Here is a 26,290-nt window from a genome sequence, read left to right as displayed (position 1 = left end):
CCTTGTATGAAATAAAGAAGGAGAAATAAGGAGGAATAATTTTTGGAGAAAGATGTTTAGAAATATGAAGGAAAAATTTGGTGAGTTTTAGGAAGATAAGGAATAGATGATGAAAAGAAGAAAGGTCGAATAAATATATAAACATATTTCAAAGAAGAAAGTTGTTGTATGGCATTTCTGTTTTTAGAATATCAAAAAGAAATCAAGGGAGGTAAAGAAGTATTTTGTTTCTAGCAAGTCCACCCCTTTTTCTAGCTTTAAAAATCATGATACATGAAAGCGGAAAAGAGCGACAGCTCTAAGGAAAATCACAGGCATTTGAATCAGACAGATTAATCTGAATTTGAACATGGAATAATGCCGTGCATTTCCATCTTTTTTATTACTTTCCTATAGATATATAAAAATCAGGCCAACTAACCCACTGTTTTTACTCTTTTGCCAGTACCCCAAATATCGGAAGAAATTAGAAGATGGTCTTTGAGTTGCTGATATGGAATTATGCACTCCAGGGGTTCAAGTTAAGAAAGAAGGTGGTAGAGAAAAATAAATGACAAGGAAAGAGAGATAAACAAAGGAGGTAAACAAAGGAGTTCAGTTGCCTTCTTTGGAAAAGCAGGTGGGGTCATCCAGCATAAAGCCTGGAGCTCCAAAACTCACAATTAATGAATCAAGGTGTTGAAATACAAGCCTTTCTATAGTATTGGCTGTCAGATCTCCTTTACTGTCCATGCATATTACATAGGTTTAGTTAAGTGAAAGTTTGTATTTTTAAAATGAGAAGATTCCATTAGTAGTAGTTAGTAGTTTTCTTGCTTTTGGAGTATGAATGTGAAGACAGACTTGGAACGTTTTCTCAAAACCCTATGTTTGTGTTAACCATCCTCAACATGACAAATGGATAAGAAAGAGCCCTTGAGAAATCCCATGAAAAGCTGGATGAGGTAAGGAAGTAACAGATAACTGTTGACTCCTGAAAATCTGATATTATAGTTAATCCTTCAGAATGGTAGATGGTGAAGACAATTGGGAAAGTAGACACATAAAAAGAAGTACCCAAGTATTACATATAGCTTTGTGTTTTAAAACCAACTATTATTTGGTTCTTTTTCTTCTTTTTTTTTCTGGCAACTTATAATCTTTAATGGGGAAACCATAAGGCCTTTTTTGGCTTGGGTAAAGTGTTTTTGTGTTTTTTTTCCCCCATTTATTTGACAGAGCGAGAGAGAGCAGAAGGAGGCAGGGCCACGGGCAGAGGGTAAAGGAGAAGCAGGCTTCCCACTGAGCAGGGAGCCTGATGTGGAGCTCAACCCCAGGACACTGGGATCATGACCTGAGTTGAAGGCAGGGCTTAACCCACTGAGCCAGCCACCCAGGCATCACAGCTTAGGTAAAGTTTTAGTTTCACAGAGAAGTGGTTGAAATCTTGGGTTTTTCTTTTGGACTGGGCACTAACTTTGATCTATACTAGGTGCTATACATTTACTGATGGTTCACATAGAGATATCCCCAGTTGGTTCTTTTCTGTTCCCTATTGGTTAGGAGCAAATGCTCTTTTCATGCTCCATTTCCACACAGGATGTCCAAGTGTTCATCTTCCTGTTAAAGGGGTAGGAATTTTCCAGAGCTGTGGAACTGTGGCTTGTCCTTAGGTGAATGACATCAATGGTGCTGACTCTTGAGTACATTTGGCCATTGTTATCCCTTTTATTCTGCTTCCTCATATTTGGAACAAAGGTATTCCTTCTTCTTCCCTCTTCAAAGACTACTGGTTTTTCTCGTTCATCTATCTTTGCTCTATCTTATATGTACTCTTCTCCTTTGTCCAGCCCCCTCCCCCAAGTCCTGTAGTCTCTAAAGAAAGAAAGCTGGTTCTTTAAGTGCAGATCTGAGAATCTTCCTTTCAGATTTAATTTTGTTTCTGCTTTGTTGTAGACTGGAGGAGGAAAACTAGCTCTTGACTAAGTGAGTGAAAAGGAGGCAGTGAAATGCACAGAAAGCATGCTGCTAATATTTTGAGCTAATCCTGTGCAACATTCATGCAAATGATTAAATCAGAGTAAATGTCTGCCTTTTTCTCAACAGGACCAGGTGATCTGAGACAAGGAACTATTTTTTGTCATTGTTAGTTTGGTTTACTAGTGAGTTTTCTTCTGCTTGTAAGTGACATAATGCACATTTGAATTAGCCTTGGTTAGATAGGAATTTGATTGAAGAGATACGTGGATATTTAGTGAAATGAAGGGAAGAGAATAACCAAGTTCTAAAAAGGGCAGGAATTCACCTGAGCCTTAGAAACGGAAGGGCCAGGCTCTGCAACACCCTCAGGGCTCTTTTCATTTTCCAGTGACTCTTTGCCTATGTGTATAGACTGTCTTTCTCCATGTGGTAGAAAACATGACTTCTCACTGACATTTAAGTGTAGCTTTGTAATTGGAAGAAAGGAACTATGTCCACCTTCTCTCTAGGAAAAAGAAGGGGGGAAGAAAGAAAAAGGGTAAGGGAAGGAGAGGGGGAGGAGAAAAACAATCTGAATAGGCTTTTCTTGGCCAAAAATTTAGTGTAAAATAGGGATAAAAAAAGGAATTAGCATTGATCTGCCTGATAAAGATATTAAACATTTAATTGTGAGATTTCTTGCCTTACAGCTGGTCAGAAAAGTATCTTCTGTCTTATGAGTTGATACTATGCTCTTTTATAACAATCGATAGTTTATACTTTGGAAGTGTGTATTTGTGCATGTGTACTTCCTGGAAATAGGAAGACTAATAAGACAAGTTCTGTGACTACTACTGGTGCAGAGAATTTTAGAACCCATGGGTTATTTTTTCAGACTGAAAAACTCTGACCTATAAAAATATGCTGCAGGGAGTAGGTAGATGTATCTTAAAACAAAGTAGTTTCCTGTCATCATGGGCATACTTTCCCAAAGGCATATGGAACCTTAAAGAAGACAGAGATCTAAAGAGAAAGAGAAGAGCATTAGGTTAGGGATCAGGGACATTCATTAGAAGCTAGTTTTGTTTATTTTTAACTTCGCAAGTTTTTTTTTTTTTTTAAGATAGCATTCCCAACTGATGGTAGTCAACAAATATACCATCACGGAAAACTATTTAGTTTCAAGAATATCTGTCTAGAGAAGAAATAAGACAATGTGGCACCATCATGGGTACAGGGTGCAGGGAAGATCCTCTTATATCCTTGGTCTCATAGAAATTCATAGGCCACAAGACCCATATTTCATTAGATATAAGGAGTAACTTGCCAAAAATGGGATTTTTGCAAATCTGAGGAAGTACCCATTACCGTCCTTTGCCATTGTTTGTATTTCTTCTTTGGTGTGGCTCAGAAGCACATTAATACCAGCAATGTTCAATTTAACAGACAAATTTAAACACATTTAATTAATAGATACATGTTTGGCCAAAAAAGAAGTCATTTTTAACGTTATCAGGTCATTCATACTTTTGGATGGTTGCCTTTGTATGGTTCATGGTCTGGACATCTTCTCCACATGAAGTTACAAAACACCGTTATAGATGTTATACTAACTATTTAGTTTAATTTTCTCCCTTTTATGTTGTAATTTCCTTTAGTAACCTCAGTATTTCTGTAAGGACTGATACAGCTGTTCAACTTCATTTAATGATACTCTGTGGAATTTAAGAATGGGCAGTACAGGAAATGAAACTTGAAACAAAGTAATACTTTTGTTGGTACAGTACTAACTTTTAGCACAGATAGCAGTATATTATTGAGGTGAGCACACCTGGCAGATAGAGGGTGACCCCCAGCAGTGATGTAAAGTTTTCTTATGGGAACACTAGAAATATTGTGGTACAGCACAGAGAAGACTGTAATGTAATGGCTGTGTGGACAATATGGGAAGAGACATGAGAAAATCCATTTACACATAGACTTGAGATAGGTAACAAAAAATTGGGAAGGAAATTGACACTTGGAGTACACAGTATGATCATATTCTAAGGTGCAAAATTCCAGTTTGGGGTCTCACTGGCTCAGCTTGGGTAAAATGCTAAGATCTAGACCAACCCCCAATACCCAGCTAATGTGAGGGTGAAGCATTAATGTAGCTACTCCTGCAGACTTATGGGTGGGAAAAAGGGAGCAGAGACGGGTTGTATGATCAAACCCACAGTAATGTGCTGGAGACTACTTTATCCACTATTAAGCATTAGTCCTGAAGATATTCCTATTTTTGGCAAGCTAACTTTTCCACAACCCTCCCTGTTTATCATAAATATAGATTATAAGTCATAGATAAAAGATAATTTACTACATGGTATAATCTCTGTGTTTCATGCTTTTTAGTATATAAGGTCAGACTTGGAATGTTCACCTCATTAATATAGCAAACTAATAAAAAACTTCTGACAATTCTAGAAAGATCAGGAAGGAGATAGAAATAGGAAGTTCACTTTTTAATTCTGAAAAAAAAAAAACTGAAGTTTTTAAAAAAATAAGTTATCTCATGTAACCTGATAGAAGAAAATTGAGAAAACAATGAGTCTGAAACCAGGAATCACCAACTAGAAACTTCGTCCATAATTAGTAATTAGTAAATGACAACATAAACAACTTCTTTTGCCCTCAGGGAGGTGTAATGATAAATTAAAATTGTGTATATTTAAGATATAAGTATACATCATGAAATGATTAGCACTGTCAAGCTAATTAACACATCGATTACCTCACGTGGGTACCATTTTGGGGGTGTGTGTGGTGAGAACATTTAAGATCTACCTTTCTTTGTCAATTTCAAGTACAGAATAGAGTATTATTAACTATATTCACCATGCTGTACATTAAATTCCCAGAATTTATTCATCTTATAACTAAAAGTTTGTATCTTTTGACCACATATCTCCATTTTCCCCCCTCCCCCTAGACCCTGACACCCACTGTTCTACTCTGGTTCTATGAGTTCAACATCTTAAATTCCGCTTGTAAATGAGATCACACAGTATGTATCTTTCTCTACCTTGCTTATTTTACTTTGTATAACATCCTAAAGGTTTATTCATGTTGTCAAAAATGGCAGGATTTCTTTCTTTTTTTTAAAAAAAGATTTATTTATTTATTTATTTATTTATTTATTTAGTCAGCACAAGTGTGAGGGTGGACGGAGGGAGAGGGACAAGCAAACTCCCTGCTGAGTAGGGAGTAATAATTGTGAATAATGCTACAGTGAACATGGCACTGCAGATACTTCTGAGATCCTGATTTCATTTTCTTTGGATATACACCCACTAGTGGGACAGCCGGATGGTATGGTAATTCTATTTTTGACTTTTTGAGTAAGTTCCATACTGTTTTCCATAATGGCTATGCCAATTTATAGTCCCATCATTGGTGTACAGGGGCTCCCTTTTCTCCACATCCTTGCCAACACTTACTGTTTGTCTTTTTGATAATAACCATCCTAACAGTAATGAGGTGGTATCTCATTGTTTTGATTTGCATTTCCCCAATGATTAATGATAGTGAGCACCTTTTCATGGACCTGTTGGCCATTGGTATGTCTTCTTTGAAAAAAAAATTTGTTTAGGTCCTTTGCCTATGCTTTTTTGCTATAAAGTTGAAAGAATTCCTTATGTATTTTGAATATTAACCCCTTATCAGATATATGGTTTATAAATATTTTCTTTTATTCCATAGATTGCCTTTTCTTTGTTGATTGTTTACTTTGTTGTACATAAGTATGTATATATGTAGTATGTATATATGTATGTATTTTTAAGTAGGCCCCATGCCAGGCACAGAACCCAGCATGACGCTTGAGTTCATAACTGTGAGATCAAAACCTGAGCTGAGATCAAGAGTACAGTGCTTAACTGAGGGAGCCACCCAGGTGCTCTTGTATGAAAAATGCCAATGGAATTTTGATAGGGACTGCGTTGAATCTTTAGATAGTTTTGGGTAGTATGGACACTTTTGTAATATTCTTCTAATTAAGAATTTATTCTAATTAGGAATCTAATTCTTCTAATTAGGAATTTCTTTCCATTTATTTGTGTCTTCTTTAGGTTTGTTTTTTCAGTGTCATATAATTTCCAGTGTATAGATTTTTTGCCAGCTTTGTTAAATTTATTCTTTTAAAAAAAAAAAAACTTATTTATTAGAGAGAGACAGAGCGAGAGCAGTGGGGACAAGCAGAGGGAGAGGGAGAGAGAGTCCCAAGCAGACTCTGTGCTAAGCACAGAGCCTAACCTGAGGCTGGGTCTCATGATCCTGAGATCACCACCTGACCTGATACCAAGAGTTGGTCGCTTAACTGACTGAGCCACCCAGGTGACTTAGTTAAACTGACTCAAATATTTTTTCTTTTTGGAGCTATTGTTGTTACTGTATAGAGATGCAAGTGACTTCTATACTTCAATTTTGTATCCTGTAACTTTACTGAATTCCTTTATTATTTGGAACAGTTTCTTGGTAGAATCTTTAGAGTTTCTTATATATAAGATCGTATCAGCTGGAAGCAGACAATTTAACTTCTTTCTTTTCTATTTTTTTTTTTTTTTTTTTTTTTAGATCTTATTTCCTTTCTTCATTTAATTGCTCTGGTCAGGACTGCCTGCACTATGTTGAGTAGAAGTGTTGAGAGCAGACACTTTTGTCTTACTCCTTATTTAGGCTTGTTTTCTCAGTGTCTTATAATTTTCAGTGTTCAGAAAGTTTTACTTACAAGTCAAACTTTCAGCTTTTCACCACTGAGAATGATAATAGCTGTGAACTTGTCATGTATGGCCTTCATTATGTTGAACTACATTCTTTCTATATATAATTTGTTAGAATTTTTATCATGAAGTATGTTGAATTTTGTCAAATGCATCTTTTGCATTTATTAAGCTGATCATATAATTTTTATTCTTCATTTTGTTAAAAAGGTTGTGTTGCATTTATTGATCTATATATGTTGTTTCATCCATGCATCCCAGGAATAAATCCCAATTGGTCATGCTGTATTCACTTTTCAATGTATTTTCAAATTTGTCTTATTAGCATTTTGTTGAGGATTTTGCATCAGGGGTACTGCTGGTCTGTAATTTTTTTTTTCTTGTAGGGTCCTTATCTGGTTTTGGCATAAGGGTAATGCTGGTCTTATAAAATAAGTTAGCCCTTCCTCTTCAATTTTTGGGAAGAGATTGAAAAGAATTGGTGTTAATTCTTAAAATGTGTGATAGCTTTTACTCATGAAGTCATAATAATCCTTTGTTTATATCTGCCAAAATGTTAGTTATTCAAATAAACAAGTCACACATAATCAACTACTCATTTGAGAAAAAAAAAAAGATGGATTGTTGTCATATGCTGGAATTAACACAGGCATGCATGCAGAGCAATTTAGGTTCAAATCCCACTTCCGTTCTCTACTAGTTATAAGTCTGGATAAATTATTTAATCCATCCTTGCCTCATTTTAATGAGTAAAATAGTGGGAATTCTTTTTAAAGCATAGGCAGACAAATACCAAAAAGGTAATTGTTATTTAAAATAGTCTTGGAATTAGATCCTCTGTGAGCTCATTTTTTCAATTTGGTCTTTGTGAAAATTTCAAATAGACAAAAGTGGGCAGAGCAGGATGAATGCCATTGTTGGGGAACAAGAACTCATGTCTCCTTGAAGGTCTTTCTAGCTAATCAAATTGACATGAGGCAGATGAGAGAGAATTAAATTTAACGGCGTATGAACAGGGAATCTACAAAGACTTGGAAATTCCAAAGACAGTCAGGAAAATTAGGTGTCTATGTCATCCTGAACTAAGAAGAAGGGTGTAATGGTCTGGGAAATTGAAGGGAAGGAATGCAATTCACAGGCCAGGAAGAAGAGCAGATGTTTGGTAATTAGATTGTTTCCTTGCCATATAGATATGTGATTCAGATAAAATTTATCTCTGGTAATAACCTTTGTTCTGGAAAGATCCCTAATTTAGATTCTCTTGCATAGTTAAGGGAGAGGCAGAAGTTTCTCTTGAGTCCACTGGGGTCTCAATAGCCTTCAGCTCAAAATAATCTTCATGCCAAGTGGCCCATCTTGGGGCAGCCTGGCATTGGGCCCTACACCATCACTTACTGGAGGCATGCCAACAGGTAACCAAGAGGCATGCCAGAATATTGTAGTTTTACCTTGGTGTTTACTCTCCTTTAGGACCTTTGGTCTTTTAGGCACAGACAGTGAACTTCATTTGAGCATCCCATGAAGAACAGGGTAAATCAGCTCACAGGAGACTGATGCATATTTCACAGTATTTTTTTTTAAATTTATACTTGGTAATGCATATTCTTTTCCAGAGTCTGGAATGCTTACATTAACTTATAAGGCATTTCTCTTAAAAGTCTCAAAGTTTTAATCTTGGCATCAATTTCTTAATAGCAAGTATAGTGCTACATAATTCCATTAAAGTATTTGTTCAATACCTCCAGAAACTGCAAGGGGAAAGCAACTTATGCCTCTTCAGACCCACTTTAAACAGGTCTTTCTTTTCTCTGTAATTTATACTTGGCTTAGGTGAGACCCCTTACTCACTTAAGACTTTGTCCAAACAGATAACTATGAAAACTGGCATAAGTCTAAATGGCTTAGGTTTTTCTTTCATGGGACCTAGAGCACTGCGGGTACTTGTGGCACAGAGCAGAGATGGGTAGAGGGGAAAGAGGGCAGTGTTTGTATACCTGGTTTATTTAGGAGAACTGATGAGTGCCCTCCAAGGATCCATATAGGAGAAAGCCAGTTTCAGAGGCATGTGAATTGTTGCCTCATTATGAAATACTTGATTCAGTATGAATTTAGGAACTTTCCAGTGTTTGTACTTCATATATTAAACATTCCTGATTCAGATCCACATATTACCCAAATATCTTTGTGTTTCTGATGGACAGTGTACTATATTATGGGAAGTATTACCCTTTTAGGTATAATAATTTAAAATGTTTTTTTTTCTTGTATGTGTAATTTCATGTAAAATAATGATAGATAGCTAATATCTCCAAGGACAGGCCTTTTTCAGATATTAACATGCAGCTATTCAAAAGTTAAGAATTCTTAATTCAAGTGGAGTCATGACACTGATAGTCTTCATGTTTGACCATAATTTAAAGTAGCAGTATAGGCAGGGTGAGTGGTGGAGAGAGTAGAAAAGCCAAGGGAAAATCGGATCTGAGACTCTAGTTTGAAAATGGCTGCTCCTGGGCAAGAGTTGAAGTTTCAAAAATTAAAAATTTACCTGATATGTAAAGGCACCTGAAGATCCAGAATTAAATGAACAGAGAGCATGGTCTGTTCTGTGTTTGTAAACTACGCAGGTTTGGCTAGAGGTGTTACCAAGTCATATGTGTGTTAAGGAGTTTGATGGCACACTAGCATGAGTTTTTAACAGAGAGAAACATAATAAGATTTGGATTTTTAAAAACTTTAAGTTTGGAGAATATGTAGACAGAGATTTTCAGTTACGAGATACTTGCCTGAAGTAAACCAATTAGGAAATTATTTTAATAGTGTCAGTGAGAGATAATAAGGAGCTGAACCAAAGCAATAAGAATAGGGAAGCAAAGGAGAATTAAGGAGTTAGGGTTTATGAGTCATTTCCCTAGAGCTCAATCAGACACACAAATTTGTAAAGTTGATAACAATCAAAACTGTTATTTGTGGTGATTCCCTCAGTGTATACATATAAACAATGTCCTATTTAGCAGTTTGCATTCTCCACTTTGCAGATAAATAAGAACAATGCTAAACAGTCTTTTAAATGGAATCCTAGTTTTAAAAAAATTTTTTTACTTATTTTTTAAATTTCTTTTCAGTGTTTCAGAAGTCATTGTTTTTGCACCACACCCAGTGCTCCATATAATACGTGCCCTCCATAATACTCATGCAATACATGCCATCCATAATACCCACAAAGATGGATAGGTGAAAGATCCTGATATCCAGGATCTATAAAGAACTCCTCAAACTCAACACACACAAAACAAATAATCATGTCAAAAAATGGGCAGAAGACATGAACAGACACTTCTCCAATGAAGACATACAAATGGCTAACAAACACGTGAAAAAATGTTCAGCATCACTAGTCATCAGGGAGATTCAAATCAAAACCACATTGAGATACCACCTTACACCAGTTAGAATGGCCAAAGTTAACAGGACAGTAAACAATGTGCTGGAGAGGACGTGGATAAAGGGGAACCCTCTTACACTGTTGGTGGGAATGCAAGTTGATGCAGCTACTTTGGAAAACAGTGTGGAGATTCTTTAAGAAATTAAAAATAGAGCTTCCCGGGGCGCCTGGGTGGCTCAGTGGGTTAAAGCCTCTGCCTTCTGCTCAGGTCATGATCCGGGCTCTCTGCTCGGCAGGGAGCCTGCTTCCTCCTTCTCTCTCTCTGCCTGCCTCTCAGCCTACTTGTAATCTCTGCCTGTCAAATAAATAAATAAAATCTTTAAAAAAAAATAGAGCTTCCCTATGACCCTGTAATTGCACTACTGGGTATTTACTCCCAAAATACAGATATAGTGAAAAGAAGGGCCATCTGTGCCCCAATGTTCATAGTAGCAATGGCCACAGTCACCAAACTGTGGAAAGAATCCTAGTTTTTTTTTTTTTCAAGCAAACTTGACCATTATTCATCTAAAGTGTTTTTGTTTCTTTGTTTTTATGTTTTCTCTTGTAAAGCATGCTTGCTATTCTAGAGCTCTGTGAGATTTAAGGTACTGGTTAAACTGTGTCCAAGATAAAGGCTGGAGCTATATGAGTGTTTTAAAAAAAATCTCAAATAAATAAATAAAATCTTAAAAAAAAAACCCAAAACAAAAAAACAACAACAAAAAAGAACTTTATTGTTTCTATGACACAAAATTTTAAGTTAATAACTATAATTACAACTGGTAACATTTTACCATGATGTATCAGAATTTTTGGAATTTTATACAGTTACTAGAACACATATTAATAACATTTATCCATATAAGTATAATCTATGAAGGTTTAGTATACTTATTTGGCAATGCTTCCTTAGTAATTTAACATATCAAATAGGCCTAATTAATTTAATAGCTCTCTTTTTATAACAGAGAACAAATCTTTTGAGATGTTCCAGAGATACTCTGGAAAATTTCTTCCAGGTCAAAAAACTTTATTCAGAATTTGATTTTGGAAAGTTTGTAAAAAAAAAATACCAAAAAGTTTGGATACTTGAATAAATAGGATCACAGGAGTGCCTTTGGCTCACGTCATGATCTCAGGTTCCTGGGATTGAGCCCCACCCACATCAGGCTCTCTGCTCAGTGGGAGCCTGCTTCCTCCTCTCTCTCTGCCTGTCTCTCTGCCTACTTGTGATCTCTGTCTGTCAAATAAATAAATAAATAAATAAAATCTTTAAAATAATAAAAAAAATAGGATCTCAAATCATTATAAGCAATCCTTAATTGTCTATTTAACCAAGGGGAAAAAAGATTTTAATGACAAATACATAAAGTTACATAATTTTAAGCAAAGCTAAGTTCATAGCAGTAAGACAGTTGAATAATCAAAGACCTGATAAAGACAACATGAAGTATAGGAAATTATTATTATTATTTTTTTTTTCATCCAGCACAAATCTATTTAATGGAGATGGGCAGCAGATGTTCCACTATGATTAATTAGTCCAGGGGCCTGTTAACATTAGGTAGAGAAGAAGCCACCATCAGTCTTTCGGGAGTAGCCTCCATTGGTGGCTGCAGTGTGAGGGGACACTATGGATCCCTGGATGCTGTGGATAGACTCCTTCTTAGGGTTGATCCAGTATCTGATGTTAGACCGGGAAGTGATGGAAGGTGGTGGAGGAGGGGGTAAAAGTTCTCCAGGGAATTGGGTCTTGATGATTCCATGGGTATCCTGGGTAGTCTCCTGGTGTAAGAGTATCTCACTTTTGTTCTTGAATGTCCCTGTGTGGTGGTTGTACAAGGCTGCTAAGCGAAAATCCAGGTCATCCTTTGGTATCTCAGGATCAAAAAAATAAACATCCCGCCTCATGGAGGTGATTGTGGGAGTTGAGCTGAGCCGACTCCAGGGTTCCTGTTGCTGAGCAAGGTGAGCTGGGTTCTTATATGGCAGTTTCTTGGAAGCCCGGAGTTTTCCCAGGTAGGTCTCATCGTTATCCAATGTAGGGTGCTGGAAAGGGTCTCGGGTGAAAGGCATGGTAAAATGCGGAGTGAGAAGCTGGTGTGAAGGATGGAAAGCTCGCCAGTATAGGAAATTATTATAGTGAAATAGAAAATCTTTGTTTTCTATGCAGATTACTTAAAAGATGAAGAAAAACCTTTCATAATGTTTTGTCAAAAGCATACCAGTAGTCCAAGAAAACTTACTTTTTAGCAGAAAATTACATGAGCAAACTATTAATATTAAAGCTTATTTTAAAAAATGCTTACAGCAATTCAGTGTTTAGCTAACTTGATTATACAAGATAAAAGTCTCTCTCTCTCTCTCTCTTCAACTGTCTATATACATTTAGTTTGTCCTTCATTTTCTTCCTTCCCATTCTGAGAAATATAGTTTTACTTTAGAATGAATTTTATTTTCTTTTCCTTAACAAATGTGCATTGCCATACCTTCTTTTTTAAAACTTCAAAACACATCCTATTTTCCTTGCATACAGTTGTTTCTCATTTTATTTCTAGTAGTTTTAATTACATGTATTAATTAGAATTTTTAAATTTCAGAAAACTTAATTTCCAGTGAAAGCAAGAAGTGTTGTTAGATTGTGAACTGTCTGTTAGATTGAAAAATTTATGAATACAGTTCATAATTTCTAGAAATACAAGGTTCCTCATAGTGTAGTCTTTTAGTGTAACACAGGATATGTTTACTAACGGACCCAAATATATTTAATTTCTTGGTAATAGGAGGCCAAAAGTAGATAAGCCTATGTTTGTTAATGTTTCAGTATTTTATCTTATCTGGAAATGATCTAGATATTTAATAAATATCCACCATTTAACTTAACTTAGTAATACTTTGAGGCTTCAAGTTACCAAAAATATTTGGGAAACATAATTATTGTTGAAATGTTTATTTATAAACTTTTACTCCAATTACATCTATCTAAATCATTTGCTTGCAACAAAGAATGTTCAGATTATGCATGAACACTTCATGAGACTTTGGAGAAAGTCAGTCACTATCCCAATCTATTTTCTTTGTTGACAAAAGAGATAACATGAACTTATTTGATTAGTAAGCCCAGGTAGAATAATCATTGTTATGTCTGCATATTTAAGCTGATAATTCTGAAGACATGCCTATTTTAATTAAACCAACAAACTTAAATACAATTTTCCCCCTTAATATAGAAGATTTTCCAATTCAAAAGATCCTTCTGGTCATTGGCAAATAGGGTTTTGTGTTAATCTCAATAGTGATTTAAACCAGTAAGCTCTTTTATGGCTTAGCCAAGGATACAAGAATTATCCCAAAAGAGGGTGGGAAAGATAAAGCCCTCACAAGATCCAGAGAGTTAGCCTAAGAAATCAAAGACCTAGAGTTAACCCAAGAAAGCAAAAGAACTTCATGGTCACAGGTGGTAAGAATGATGTAGAGAAAATGGTTTCTCTATTTCCCATAGGACCATGAGATGCCTCCAGTCACAGATGTGCTGTCTGTGACACCAGGCAGGTGCTACTGGAGTGGGACCTTTTTAGTACTAACAAGACAATAAAGGTTGAGATATCAAGAGCTTTTATTATGGACTGGGATACCTTATAACAAATTTCCATGAGAGCTACATGGTCAGGCCATGAAATGCTGCTTGTGACTTTGTCTTAGAATCTCAGTCTATTCAACTGGACTCCAAATGCAAGTTGGTACTTGTATTTCTGGCTGGCAGAGACCGGAGAGAATATTCCCATTGACTACAAAGCTGAGCTCTAAGGACACAGAACAAGGTGAAAGGAAAAGCTAGTCCCCCTTTTACACAGGAAACCCAAAGCAAAATTTATCTAAATAGATGCTGCTCTGATGAGAACTGTGAACTCAGCAGTTTGTGAGGCTGGTTTGAACAACAGGCTTACAAGACTATGCCTATGATCTACTCTGTGGTTTTCCTCTTTATGACAAATGACACAAAAGATAGAGACAAAGAAAAACAATGACCATCTCTGGGAGGAAAGGGATCAATAGAAAAATATGACTTTTAAAAAGTAATTAATTAATTAAAAATTAATTAATTTAAATTTGATTGATTAATTAATTAATTTTGCAGTGTAGTGCAGCTGCATTCTCTTGTCTAGAGGTCATGTAGTTTGTCCCATGGGCTGCTTTCATGGGCTTTTCTATTATTTGCTTCTGAGCTCATTGGATTTCAGTTACCATGACCAGGGCAGACAAATTTCATTCTGGGTAAACACTTTCAACTCCTCTCATAGCTCTGAACAGTTTGGTATTCACCTTCAGCTTCCTGAGATTTGGGCCTACCAGCATCTATAGGAAGGCATTTAAACAGGACCCAGCTCTAGGCATAACTGTAACCCAAATGCCAACATTGTGCTGTTGCTATCTTCTGGGAGGCCCTCATAGTACCATAAGAAACATTCCTTTGCTACTGTTCCAGTTATCTACTGCTCTATAACAAATTATGCCAAAATTTAGTGGCTTAAAACAACAACTATTTTATTAGATCTTATGATTTTTTTACACCAGGAACTCGGGAAAGGCTCAATGGGGACATTTCTTCTGCTTCATGTGGCATTGGTAGAAGTCAGTCAGTGTTATTTAGCTAGAGGACGGACTGATGTGGAATGTCCAAGACCTAAGTATTTGGTGCTTTGGTTGGGATTGGCTGGAAAGTTGGCAGTTGTCTAGAGTAGATATGGCTTCTCTAGTGTGGTACTCTCAGGGTAATCGAACTTATTACATGGAACTTTAAGGTTCCCGGAAAGAATTTTCTGAAAGAGAGAAAGTGGACCAGAAATTGGCATTGAGGCATTTCTACTGTATTTTATTGTCAAAGCAGTCTCAGAGCTTATGAGAATTTAAGGGGAAGGAAGATAGCCCCTACTTATCTGTAAAAGGTCTGTTTTAAAAAATAGTGATAATCTTTGGCCACCATAGCCCCTGACATATTCTGTGAGTACAGGCCAAACTCCAGGCTACTAGTTCCATTTTGCTGCCAGAGTACTTTTTAATTTTCTCTTCTAAGAGTAAGGCATCTGGATGCTACACCTCCCAAATATGCAAGATATATTTCAAAACTCTCTACATGATATCACAGAAGCCCCCATCACAGAACTAAGGCAGGATGGGGGTTCTAAAAGCTGGCTCTAAAAAAAATCTTCTCACCAGTTTTCTCTCTCCACACCCTAGTGTCTCCTGATATCCTTGATTTGGTCAAGGGTTACAGGAGTTGTGCAATGATTTTGGTACATTTCCTTTGCAAAGTTTGCATGTGAGTATCTGTCTCATATTGACTTTGAAGTATGATATAGAATGCGTCAGCATCTTGGCTGAAACCAGGCAGGTAGAATTCTGTTCTAACATCCTGTCATAGTTAGAATGGCAAAAATTAACAAGGCAAGAAACAACAAATGTTGGACAGGATGTGAAGAAAGGGGAACCCTCTTACACTGTTGGTGGGAATGCAAGTTGGTGCAGCCACTTTGGAAAACAGCGTGGAGGTCCCTCAAAAAATTAAAAATAGAGGTATCCTATGGCCTGGAAATTGCTCATCTGGGTATTTACTCCAAAGACACAGATGTAGTGAAAAGAAGGGCATATGTACCCCAATGTTCATAGCAGCAATGTCCACAATAGCCAAACTGTGGAAAGAGCCAGGATGCCCTTCAACGGATGAATGGATAAAGAAGATGTGGTCCATATATACAACAGAATATTACTCAGCCTTCAGAAAGGATGAAAACCCACCTTTTGCATCAACATGGATGGGGCTGGAGGAGATTATGCTGAGTGAATTTAGTCAAACAGAGAAAGTCAATTATCCTATGGTTTCACTCATTTATGGTACATAAGGAATAACATGAAGGACAGTGGGAGAAGGAAGGGAAAAATGAAGGGGGGAATCAGAGGGGGACATGAACCATGAGAGACTGTGCACTCTGAGAAACAGACTGAGGGTTTTAGAGGGAAGGGGGTGAAGGGATGGGTAGGCCTGGTGATGGGTATTAAGGAGGGCACGTATTGCATAAATAAAATCTTAAAAAAAAACAAAACTAGTCTGAGAAAATGTCACAGCCTAAGCAGACATGATGACTAAATGTAGTATGGCATTCCGGACCCTAGAACAGAAAGAGACCTTAGGTAAAAATAAGGAAATATGAATACGGTATGGGTGTCAGCTAATAATAATATATCAATATTTGTTTATTATTTGTAACAAATGAACCTTACTGATATTAGATATTAATAGGGGAAACTGGGTGTAGGGTATATGGGATCTCTCTGTACTGTTTTTGAAAATTTTCTATAAATCTAAAAGTGTTTTTAAAAATAAAGTCTATTAAAAATGTGTGTGGGTGTACCACTTCAGATATAAATACTAAACAGATATTCAAAGAGACCCAAATCATTAGCCTGCCTCTCACTTGTCTGCACAGATATCCTATGACAATTCTTTTTTTTTCTTTCCTTCTCTCTCCAATTATGCTGACCTTGAGTGTTTTTCCTGAACTGTAGCTGTTCCCTTCTTATTAAACTCTTTGCTTCAGTTTCTTCTCCTTCTGATCCTAAACCCAAGAGTTACTTCATAATTCAGTTCTTTGAGTAGTCAGTTTTCTTGTTTCCCTAGAGACCACACCATTATTCTCTGTATAAATGACATTCTACTGGGCATTTAATCTCTCCCAGGATCTGTCCTGAAAATTCTTCTGAGCATATTTCTACTATTCCTTAAGTTAACCAATTTCAGACTTTAAAATATTTTTAGTGAATAAGCCATGTTTTCTCCAAAGAAAATCATATGTAGAAATCCAGGTTACAAATCAGGTAAAGATAATAGTGTTGTAGGGCTTAGCTGAGAGAGAAACCTTTATAGTCCACCTTTCTCAAGATCTGTTGGAGATAATCTGAATACCCAGTTTCTTGATTAGTGGACTCTCCCTGGCCTAGAGCACTGAGGATGCCCTTCTTGCCTGATTTTATGTACTTGTTTCTGCCAGTGGCATAGTCCCAAATAAATACCCTTCCTCTGTTTGGTCTTCCACAGTTTGGTCCTGTTAAAAAATCATTCTCTTTATTCAAATACAATCTCTTTCATTATGACTTCTTGGCTTGTACAGCCAGAACTTCTGTCTCACTCTCATGGGATTCTTGGCCCTTGACTTCAACTTCTGTCATGACATTTAATGCGTACTAATCTGTGTCAGAATTTTTCGATCATACTATCTTCTTCATTAGTCTGTAAGCCCCTTGAGGACAGGAACTGTGGTTTTCATATCTGTATGTTCCCCACAGCAGGCAGCAGACACAGGCAGTGTCTGTGCTTAGTAGACTTTTGGTTAGTGGTAAATGAAATAGACAGGTAGGTAACATGAATGCCTTAGATACTTTGACTCAGCCTCATTGTTTTGCTTTGACCCTTAGCCTGTCTCTGAACTTGATATATGTTTGCTCTTTTTACACGCTTTCTTCTTTTTCTACTCATGCATTGTTATCGGAAAACTAAATTTTCTAGCCCTTTGTGAATTAGACCTATGGAAAAATGTCTACTGAGAATTCTTAGACTACGTGCCTCTGCTCCTTGTCCCATGCTTTTCGCCCAAAGCCTAGTCCAGTCCATGGGACATCACTCAACATGTGTTTGTTGAATTATTGAATACATGAAAATGATTCAGAAAAAGAACAATTACTTTTTAAAGTCAAAGCCTTTCTTAGCCTGTTTGCTATAGAGAATCAGCCGCAGCATCTTCACAGTCACCCATGGAGTGAGATGTCAATGATTTGAAAATGATCTATGACATTTCAATTCAGATCTGGGGCTGCCTGCTTGGCTTTACAACTCAGCACTCATATCTCTAGAAACCTCTGTTTACACTATGTTATTTAGTTTGGTTTTCCCTTTGAATGTGATTCCTGAAAATGACTTACATATATTTATTCTTGATAAAAATATTAGAGAAGAGCACAGAGTGTGACTTTTCCAAGACCTTCAGTCCTCTACAAATGGCCCTAAATGTAACCATAGTGCAGATAATAGCAGGTGGTTCAGTGAGTGATGGATTTTTTTAATGGTGATGGCTTGAGAGTAAGGAAGGTTAAGACTGTCACTTTTATATTAATGTCAAATTCCTGCTTTTGATATTATAATTATGAATAATGCAAACAGTGGGAGAACTGGGTAAAGGTTACATTGTGGATGTATACTTGTTGATGTTACTTGTGGATCTATAATTATCGCAAAATAAAAGGGTAAAATAAAGTTCTGTTACCTCAAAAAGGAAAGAGGCTAGAGCAGAAAGAAAAAGAATTGGGAAACAGATTATTGGTAAGTAGTGTAAAAGTAGATGGCTGTTTCATTTTTGAAGGACTTGTACTGCCATCAGGGTAAAGTAGTAGCACCAGAGAGAGGAGTCACGAGATGAGCTGAGGTTCATAAAGTCCGGGGCTTTCATTTACATATGGGGACATTACCAAATAGACTCTTTAAGAAAGACTAAGCAAGGGGGCTCCTGAGTGGTTCAGTTAGTTGTTAGGCGTCTGTCTTTGGCTGGGATCATGATGCCAGGGAGCCTGAATCAGGCTCCCTGCTCAGCAGGAAGCCTGCTTCTCCCTCTCCCACTCACCCTGCTTGTGTTCCCTCTCTCGCTGTCTCTCCCTCTCTGTCAAATCAATAAATGAAATCTCAAAAAAAAAAAAAAAAGGAATAGGAGAACATGAGAGAGAGACTGGACAAAATCATAGGGTAACTGCTGTCAATACCATTCTCTCTGGAAAGGGCAATAAAGGTTGAGTCTCTTGAGTTGTGCCTTTTGTTTTTTTCCATCTGTTTCCCTCTCTGCTCCTCTAATAATGCTGAAGCCAATGAAGAAGACAAGAGGGGGCAGTTAAACTTGCTAGAGGGAAAACCATCTGCACAGGTCATTACTATTGATTTAGAAGGGGAAACTCATGTTGATGAAATTCTCAATATCACAGGCTGGAAGTAGCTTTTCCTTTACATTCCCATTGTGCCAAATTTCTTTCTGTTTTATGGCCTGAAGAATATTATGCCTTCCATTCTGGTTCTTCTCTATTCTCCCCCCAAGTAAATTACAAACTCTTTGAAGGAATTCCCCCCTCCCCCAAGACATTTAGAATACTCTCATCTTTCTGGTAAACACCATTTGTACACAGTAACTGCAACAGTGTTAATTTTGGGCACATTAACTAATGGTAAGAATTTATTTCTTAAAGAGTAAGAGTGAGAATAGAAGGACCAGAGACACAGGAATATTAGGTTTCACATTTGTGTTAAAAGCTCAAAAATCAAAACCGCCTCTCTGTAGCAAAACTGTAGCACAAATGTCAGTGTCTTCGCTTTAATCCCATGTCCGTCATCATCATACCACATTGGGAGTTTGTGAAGAAGAAAATTCTATATGTTCAAAGTGCTCTTGCCTTGATAATTCTTTGGAGCATTAAGCGATACAGATACATTTCCTCTTATACTGTCACCGAAGCCAGGACATACGTGCTAAAAGCATTTCTTCCAACTATGCAGGAGCATTTTGCTTGAACATCTAACAGTACTGTTACTAGTGACTAAGCTAAAGGTTGTCTGATTGAACAAAAAAAGGAAACTGCTCTGCCAGGGTACCTGCAATGACCAGTACACGAAATTCAATGAACACTTTCATCAATAGTAGAAGAAATTAAAAAGTTGATAACATTAATGACATTGTCAATATCCAGATCTCTGGCAGTTACTGAAGTAGTTAAAAGAACTGGACACTTTCTCAGTGAAAATCCCCAAAAGCTTTTTCTTTCTTTCTCTTTCTATTCTCGTTCTCTTTCCTTCTCTCTCTCTCTCTCTCTCTGTTCCAGATCACCATCAGTACTTGAAGTTGCTATTCTCTTTCTTGAAAGAGAAGAGTTGTAGTAAAATTTACTGTTTTCTTAGCTTCAACAAAGACTAGTTCTTTCATCACCTATGTTTTACAGAATTTCTATAAGTTCGCTTCTTTTTAAGTACTAGTCGAGTTGGAGGACAGTTGGCTGATTATCTCTGTGTGCTCCACCCAACTTGTCCAACAGGCACAGATAATTCAACTCTCAAAACTCCCAGCCAAACTTTGATATTCCTCTGGAAAAAATAAGGGTTTGATATTCCTTTAATGGCATTCCAAGGCAGAAGATTGGTTTCTTCATTTCTGGTCCAAAATCCATATTTAGCAAGCAGACAGTTTCATCTAAAATTAAATATTTCTGTTATTTGAGACCAGTCTTTTCTTTATCTAAGTCTCCCAGGAGTAGCACATAATACATCATAGCCTTGTAGAGTCTGAAAGAAAGGAAGGGGATATCATTCTTGTTTGGGCACTTTGGTAGGCAACAGATACTGGGTTTTTTTTTTTTTTTTTTTTTGGTTTTGGTTTAGATATTTTATTTATTTATTTGAGATAAAGAGACTATGAGTGGGGGCAAAAGGAGAGGGATAAGCAGACTCCCCACTAAGCAGGTAGCCTGATGCAGGGGTCAATTTCAGGATCCCAAGATTGTGACCTGAGCTGAAGTCAGACACATAACCAACTGAGCCACCCAGGTGCCCTGATACAGTTCTTTGGTTTTATCTTTTTAAATTCATAGAGCTAGGGATTATTATTTTCACTTTATATACAATGAAACAGAGGCTCAGAGTGGTTAGAAAACTTCTAAGTGGTAGAGGCAGGGATCCAACTAAACTTTGTCTGATTTAAAAGTTCACATTCCTTCCATTACACATTCCTTCCATTACACTGAGTCCTCTCTTTATTCTATGGAATTATCTGGCACTTCATTAGCTTGCCACAAATATTTGTTAACTCGAAGGAGAAATGAATGGATGGATGATTGAAAGAAACCATCTGAGACTTTATGAACAATGCTAACCTAAGAAATAGAAATGCTAATAGACATCTTTATAAAATTGCTCTGCATTTCTAAGTGGCCCCATCTCTTCTACCAAAGAGAGGCTTCTCCAACATTCCTACGAACTGAAAAGGGAACCACTGTGCTCCAGTACACCTACAATTAGGACAGACTTTAGCCAAAATTGGAAGGTGGGTGAAGTGAGACTTAGGCGCTCTTCTTTCTCTATTCTTGGTGGCTCCTGCTTAGCACTATTGATGTAGTCACTCGTGGATGTGAGTCTGGGCAAACCTCCAGAATTAACTCCAATTGACTTAGTTCTTCAGTCTTGGCTGCTAGGAGAGCTAAGAGGAGTCAGCTTAGAAGAGAATTCACACGGGGCAGTTTGGTTCATAGAATTTGGAACCAAATAGTCTAGGTTCAAAAAAAAAAAAAAAAGCATATCTCCTCCTATTATTAGTTTTGTCACTTTGGGTAAGTCACTTAGCCAATCAGTCCAAAACTTATAAATGTAGAAATTTCACCATGTGTTTGGCATGAGAATTAATGATGTAGATAAAGGGTGAGGCTCACAGTAGATACCTATGAAGACATAGCTACTGTTCATAGTTTTTAGATGAATTTTTGGTAACTATAACTGTACTTTTCCAACCAAAACCAAAGCAAATTTATAGGGTTTTGTGATGTTCTTTACATCAGAAACCTTATAGAAGTCAAAGACCTAGAGTTAAATAATTTACAGTCACTTTGTGATTTACAGTCACTAATGATTATAATCACAATCAAATTCTAGGATAGTTCCAAGCATACATATTTTTATCTCTTTAAGTGCAATCAGAATGAATTGCTCTTTCATTCTTGTTTACCTTTATATAGATATTTGTAGAGTGAAAGTCTTAATCTCTCCTTGCAGAGCCAAGTTCAGATTTGTTTGCTGTCCAGTATAATAAAGATGTTTTCCCTTGGGGCAAACATTGGCAAATTTGTTCCCAGCCCATTCATAGATTCAGGTTCTCTAAGCTCAGGGTTCCATAGAATGTTCTGCATCCACCTGGACCCCCTCTCCCTCCACACCGTGGAGCTTGGGAAGCAAGGAAAACCAACTCATACGCTTGCTGTGCTGGGATTAACAAAGACTGTTGTCTCTAGTACAGGATTTTCTTGTCTTCTGCCAGCATAAAAATGTGACAGACTAACTTGTCAGCTTAAGAGTAGACAAAAATTCACCTCATTTACAGTTCTTGACAAAAAGCATGTGAAAACATAGAAATGTGGTATTGTTGACCTAGAGGGCTCAGAAATCTCTTATGATTGGGAAGTGCAGATGGCTGAGAGAAATTGTCCCAGGAGAGGTAATACCTGATTAAGTCTTGAAAGATGAGCAGAAGCTGGCTGAGTGAAGAAGAGACTTGATAAATTCCAGGCAAAAGAAATAAGATACAGATGTGCATATGTTTGTGGGAAATTAGAATGTTAGAGCTCAGATTGCAAGGGGTTGAGCTTAGCAGGAGAATCAAAAGTATTTTGGGAATATACTGAGAAAAGAAAGAAGTAAAACTGATTTCCAGATTTTCTGCTTTACTGAGAGTCTCATATGAACTATTTTACTAAGATCACAACTTTCTTGGGTAAGTATTACTAGCCTTTATAAACAAATTAGGGCTCTGAGAATTTGAATGATTTCTGTAAGATTGAAAATCGAATAAATACTAGAATAATGGTGTAAAACCAATGTTTTTTCCATACCATCTTCAATCACTTAGTGAGGATTTTTAAAATATTTATTCTGTAGTGATGTCAGGAACCACCCATCTTTTTACATTTGTTTTTGTTGTTACTTTCTTCTTTCCTTAATATCAGGATGTCCTGATTAAGTCCATGGTAGATGGGCAGTTTGGAAGCAGCATGAGTTATTGGATAAAGGTTGTCTGATAAGTATGAGAATAGTTATGAGATCATTGTAGTAGTCCATTTGAGTGTCTTTAAGGGAACTGAAATGGGTAATGAAAATCATGATGGAGAAAAGAGAATAATTCATGGAGTTTGGAAGTATAGTACATTACAAAGGTGAAATGATTAAAAAGAGAAGGGCAGAGGTTTATAACTTGGATGACTAGATGATTTCAATTAGCTGAAATAGGTGATTCTGGTGGAGGAACTTTGAGGGACAACATTATGAATTAAATTTATAAAATAAGAAAGATGGTAAAGAGTGAATTTCTGTTGGTGAAATTTCAGGCAGTTTTTGCTTTGTGGAAGATAAATTTTGAAATTAGAGATGTTCAGTTTTTCATGGAGTTGACAAATTCTTTTTCCATTAGTAATTATAATGTAATAATTAAAAATTTTAATTGTACAGATATTAAACAGCATTTAGCAGAAATATTTTGTGGTAAGAAACATGAACACACACACACACAAAAGAATATATGAGTTTTAGAATGTTAATTGGCCCATTCTGCTTTTTACGGTACTTCATTAAAAGTCTTACTAGTACTCACCATAGCACATATGGTGAGTGCTGTGAAATGTGTAAACCTGGTTATTCACAGACCTGTATCCCTGGGGATAAAAATATATTATATGTTTATAAAAAATAAAAAATTTAAATAAAAAAAGTCTTACTAGTAATATGGGGTGCCAAGTGGCCTAGTTGGTTAAGCATCCAATGCTTGATATTGGCTTAGGTCATGACCTTAGGGTTGTGAGATCAAGCCGGCACTGGGCTCTGCAATGGGTAGGAAAACAACTTAAGAGTCTCTCCCTCTGCCCCTCCCCTGCTCATGCTCTCTCCCTAATAAAAAAAAAAATTTTTTAAGTTTTATTAGTAATATTATTTCAGGTTTTTTATTGAAATACCAATTCCCCTTCCTGACTAAACAATTTTGGCTCAAAACAGTTGGCAGATTCCCCTTTTTCTGTACCTTCTGATCAACCCTCTCTTATACTCCTTCCAAAAATTGAGTCCTTGAAAAGATCTGAAGAAGGGTGGCTCATGCCCAGAAAGAAGACCAAGATTTCTCTAACTTGGCAGTTGACTTTACTTATTCTTTACACTGGCTTGTACAAAGAAAGCCTGAATGATTCATACCACCTGTGGATTTAAATGGGTTTCTCCTATTACTAAAAAAGATGTAGCTTTCTTTTGAAAATGGAAAAAAAACCATTTCTTTTGCAAAACTTTTTGTTGAGCAAAAAGAATGTGTATATGCACATAGCAAGTTTCAGGTCATTGTTTAGTCAGAGCTCCCGTTAATTGGCTGATTCACCACCACCACCAACGCTAGGATCATTTTTCTCACTTAATGATGGGGACAACTGGCAGAACATAAGCTAATGTTTGTTCATCCAGGTATGTTGCCTAATAACTGATTCATTCTTAAATTTTTCATGAGGAAGCACATACGCACGCGCGCACACACACATACACACACACACCCCGAGTAGGAGGAAGGTAATAGTAGTGAAATGGGAGCTGTTACATGATAGGAATAAACACTTGAAGGGGGCATTCTTTGTTACCCTGCAAATGCAGCTTGCCCCTCAAATTCCTGTGCAGAGAGATTCTCAACAGCAGACAGTTTGAATGTGTGAATATGAAAGTCAGGGTATTTCTTTTTACATTACAAGTAAGGCTTTTGCAGCCCTTAGACCTGCTGTTTGCTGAAGAACATGTTGGACAAACGTATTGTGGTCTGGTTCTGGTCAAGCAAAATTCACTTTTAGCACCAATTCCTCATACCATGTTCCTGCCGTCAGCCAGCAAGTTCCCTATTTTAAGGGCACCGCCATTATCAAAGGGGAGTTCAAAGACCTAATCCTTGGTGACTTTATGGGGAAATACTTGGTGCTTTTCTTCTGTCCTTTGGATGCACCTTTGTGTGTCCTACAGAAATTTGTGCTTTTAGTGACAAAGCCAGCAAATTTCACAATGTGAACTATGAAATTGTTGTGGTTTCATTGGATTCCCACTTTATCCATCTTGCCTGAATCAGCACAGCAAGGAAGAATGGCTGTTTGGGCCACATGAATGTCGCACTCTTGTAAGATTTGACAAAACAGATTTCCCAGAGTCTATGGCATGCTGTTAGAAGGCCCAGGTTATGCTCTAAGAGGTTTCTTTATCATTGATCCCAGTGGAATCATCGAGCATTTGAATGTCAACCATCTCCCCCTAGGCTGAAGTGTGGAAGAGACCCTTTGCTTGTTGAAGGTGGTCTAGTCTGTGGAAACCCATGGAGAAGTCCGCCTAGCAAAATGGGCCGTGGATTCTCCTACAATCCAGCCACATCCATCTGCTTCCAAAGAACACAGTGGCAAAGTGACTTACGTGATCATGCATTTTTCTCATTCCTGAGAATAGTACAGTTACCTTACTTATTTGTTAGCTGACATGGGGTCTACATACAATTCTAGATATTGATTTATTTTAATAATAAAGGATATTTATTGAATCCAGGAATTGTAAATCATTGTAGTAATTTTTTCTGAAGTGCTCAAAATGTAAAAGTTCCTAATAAGTGTTTAAAAATACATGCATGAAGAGAAACATTTGATGATATATTCAGTTAGAATACAGTCAGTAAGAAAGTATGTGACTTCTAGTTTGATGTAGTCAAAGCTTTATTTCATAGTAAAACCCAAGATATTTATTTGCTAAAAATGCTACCATAGTAATCAGGGCCTTCAAAAGTTGATCTGCAAACAAAAGATTTTAGAAGCTGAAGTGAATTATCTTCTTTGGGGCAGGGGTCATCAGGTCCTGATCACATTTTTCTATAAAGGACCAAATAGGAAATATGTTTAGCTCGAGGGCCAAATGGTCTGGTCTTAGTCATAGCTACTCAATTCTGCTATTGTAGTGTGAAAACCACCATAGACAACACATAAATGACTGAGTGTGGCTATGTTTCAATAACACTTTATTTACAAAATCAGGTTACAAGCTGGATTTCACCAGTGAACTATATATTGCCAAACCCTGGTTTCAATTATTATTATATTTGCATCCAAGCCCCGGTTTTCCAGTGCTTAGCACAATGCTTTAAAGGTCCATAATCAAGTTTTGTTGAATGATAAATGAATTATTAAAATAGAGTAATAGAATAAATGCACAAATTCATTCACAAATCCAACACATATATATTCAGTATCAGATACAGGACACAAATTCTAGACTCTGGAGATATGAGAGTAGGCTACATTGACCAAAAATAAAATCCCTGCCCTAACAGAC

At 36.8% G+C, this 26,290-nt stretch overlaps 1 protein-coding gene and 1 pseudogene across 2 annotated transcripts; one reads left to right on the top strand and one right to left on the bottom strand.

Moving 5' to 3' along the window:
- Positions 1-11,594: 11,594 nt before the first annotated feature.
- LOC309860846 (cilia- and flagella-associated protein 276-like) lies at positions 11,595-12,241 on the bottom strand. The gene has a single exon (XM_082723281.1). It carries the CDS (start codon positions 12,196-12,198, stop codon positions 11,683-11,685), a length of 516 nt encoding a protein of 171 aa, XP_082579407.1. The 5' UTR covers positions 12,199-12,241; the 3' UTR covers positions 11,595-11,682.
- A 12,399-nt stretch (positions 12,242-24,640) lies between these two features.
- Positions 24,641-25,411, top strand: LOC309860917 (thioredoxin-dependent peroxide reductase, mitochondrial pseudogene; annotated as a pseudogene). Its single transcript has one exon. The product of its transcript is annotated as a thioredoxin-dependent peroxide reductase, mitochondrial pseudogene (transcript).
- Positions 25,412-26,290: the final 879 nt, after the last annotated feature.

Source organism: Mustela nivalis (assembly GCF_964662115.1).
Source record: "Mustela nivalis genome assembly, chromosome: 3".
Lineage (NCBI taxonomy): Eukaryota > Metazoa > Chordata > Mammalia > Carnivora > Mustelidae > Mustela > Mustela nivalis.
This window is presented reverse-complemented; position numbering and strand designations above follow the sequence as displayed.

Bases quoted from the DNA above. Each gene is read 5' to 3' on its own strand.
- LOC309860846 (XM_082723281.1), bottom strand. From the start codon at position 12,198: ATGCCTTTCACCCGAGACCCTTTCCAGCACCCTACATTGGATAACGAT.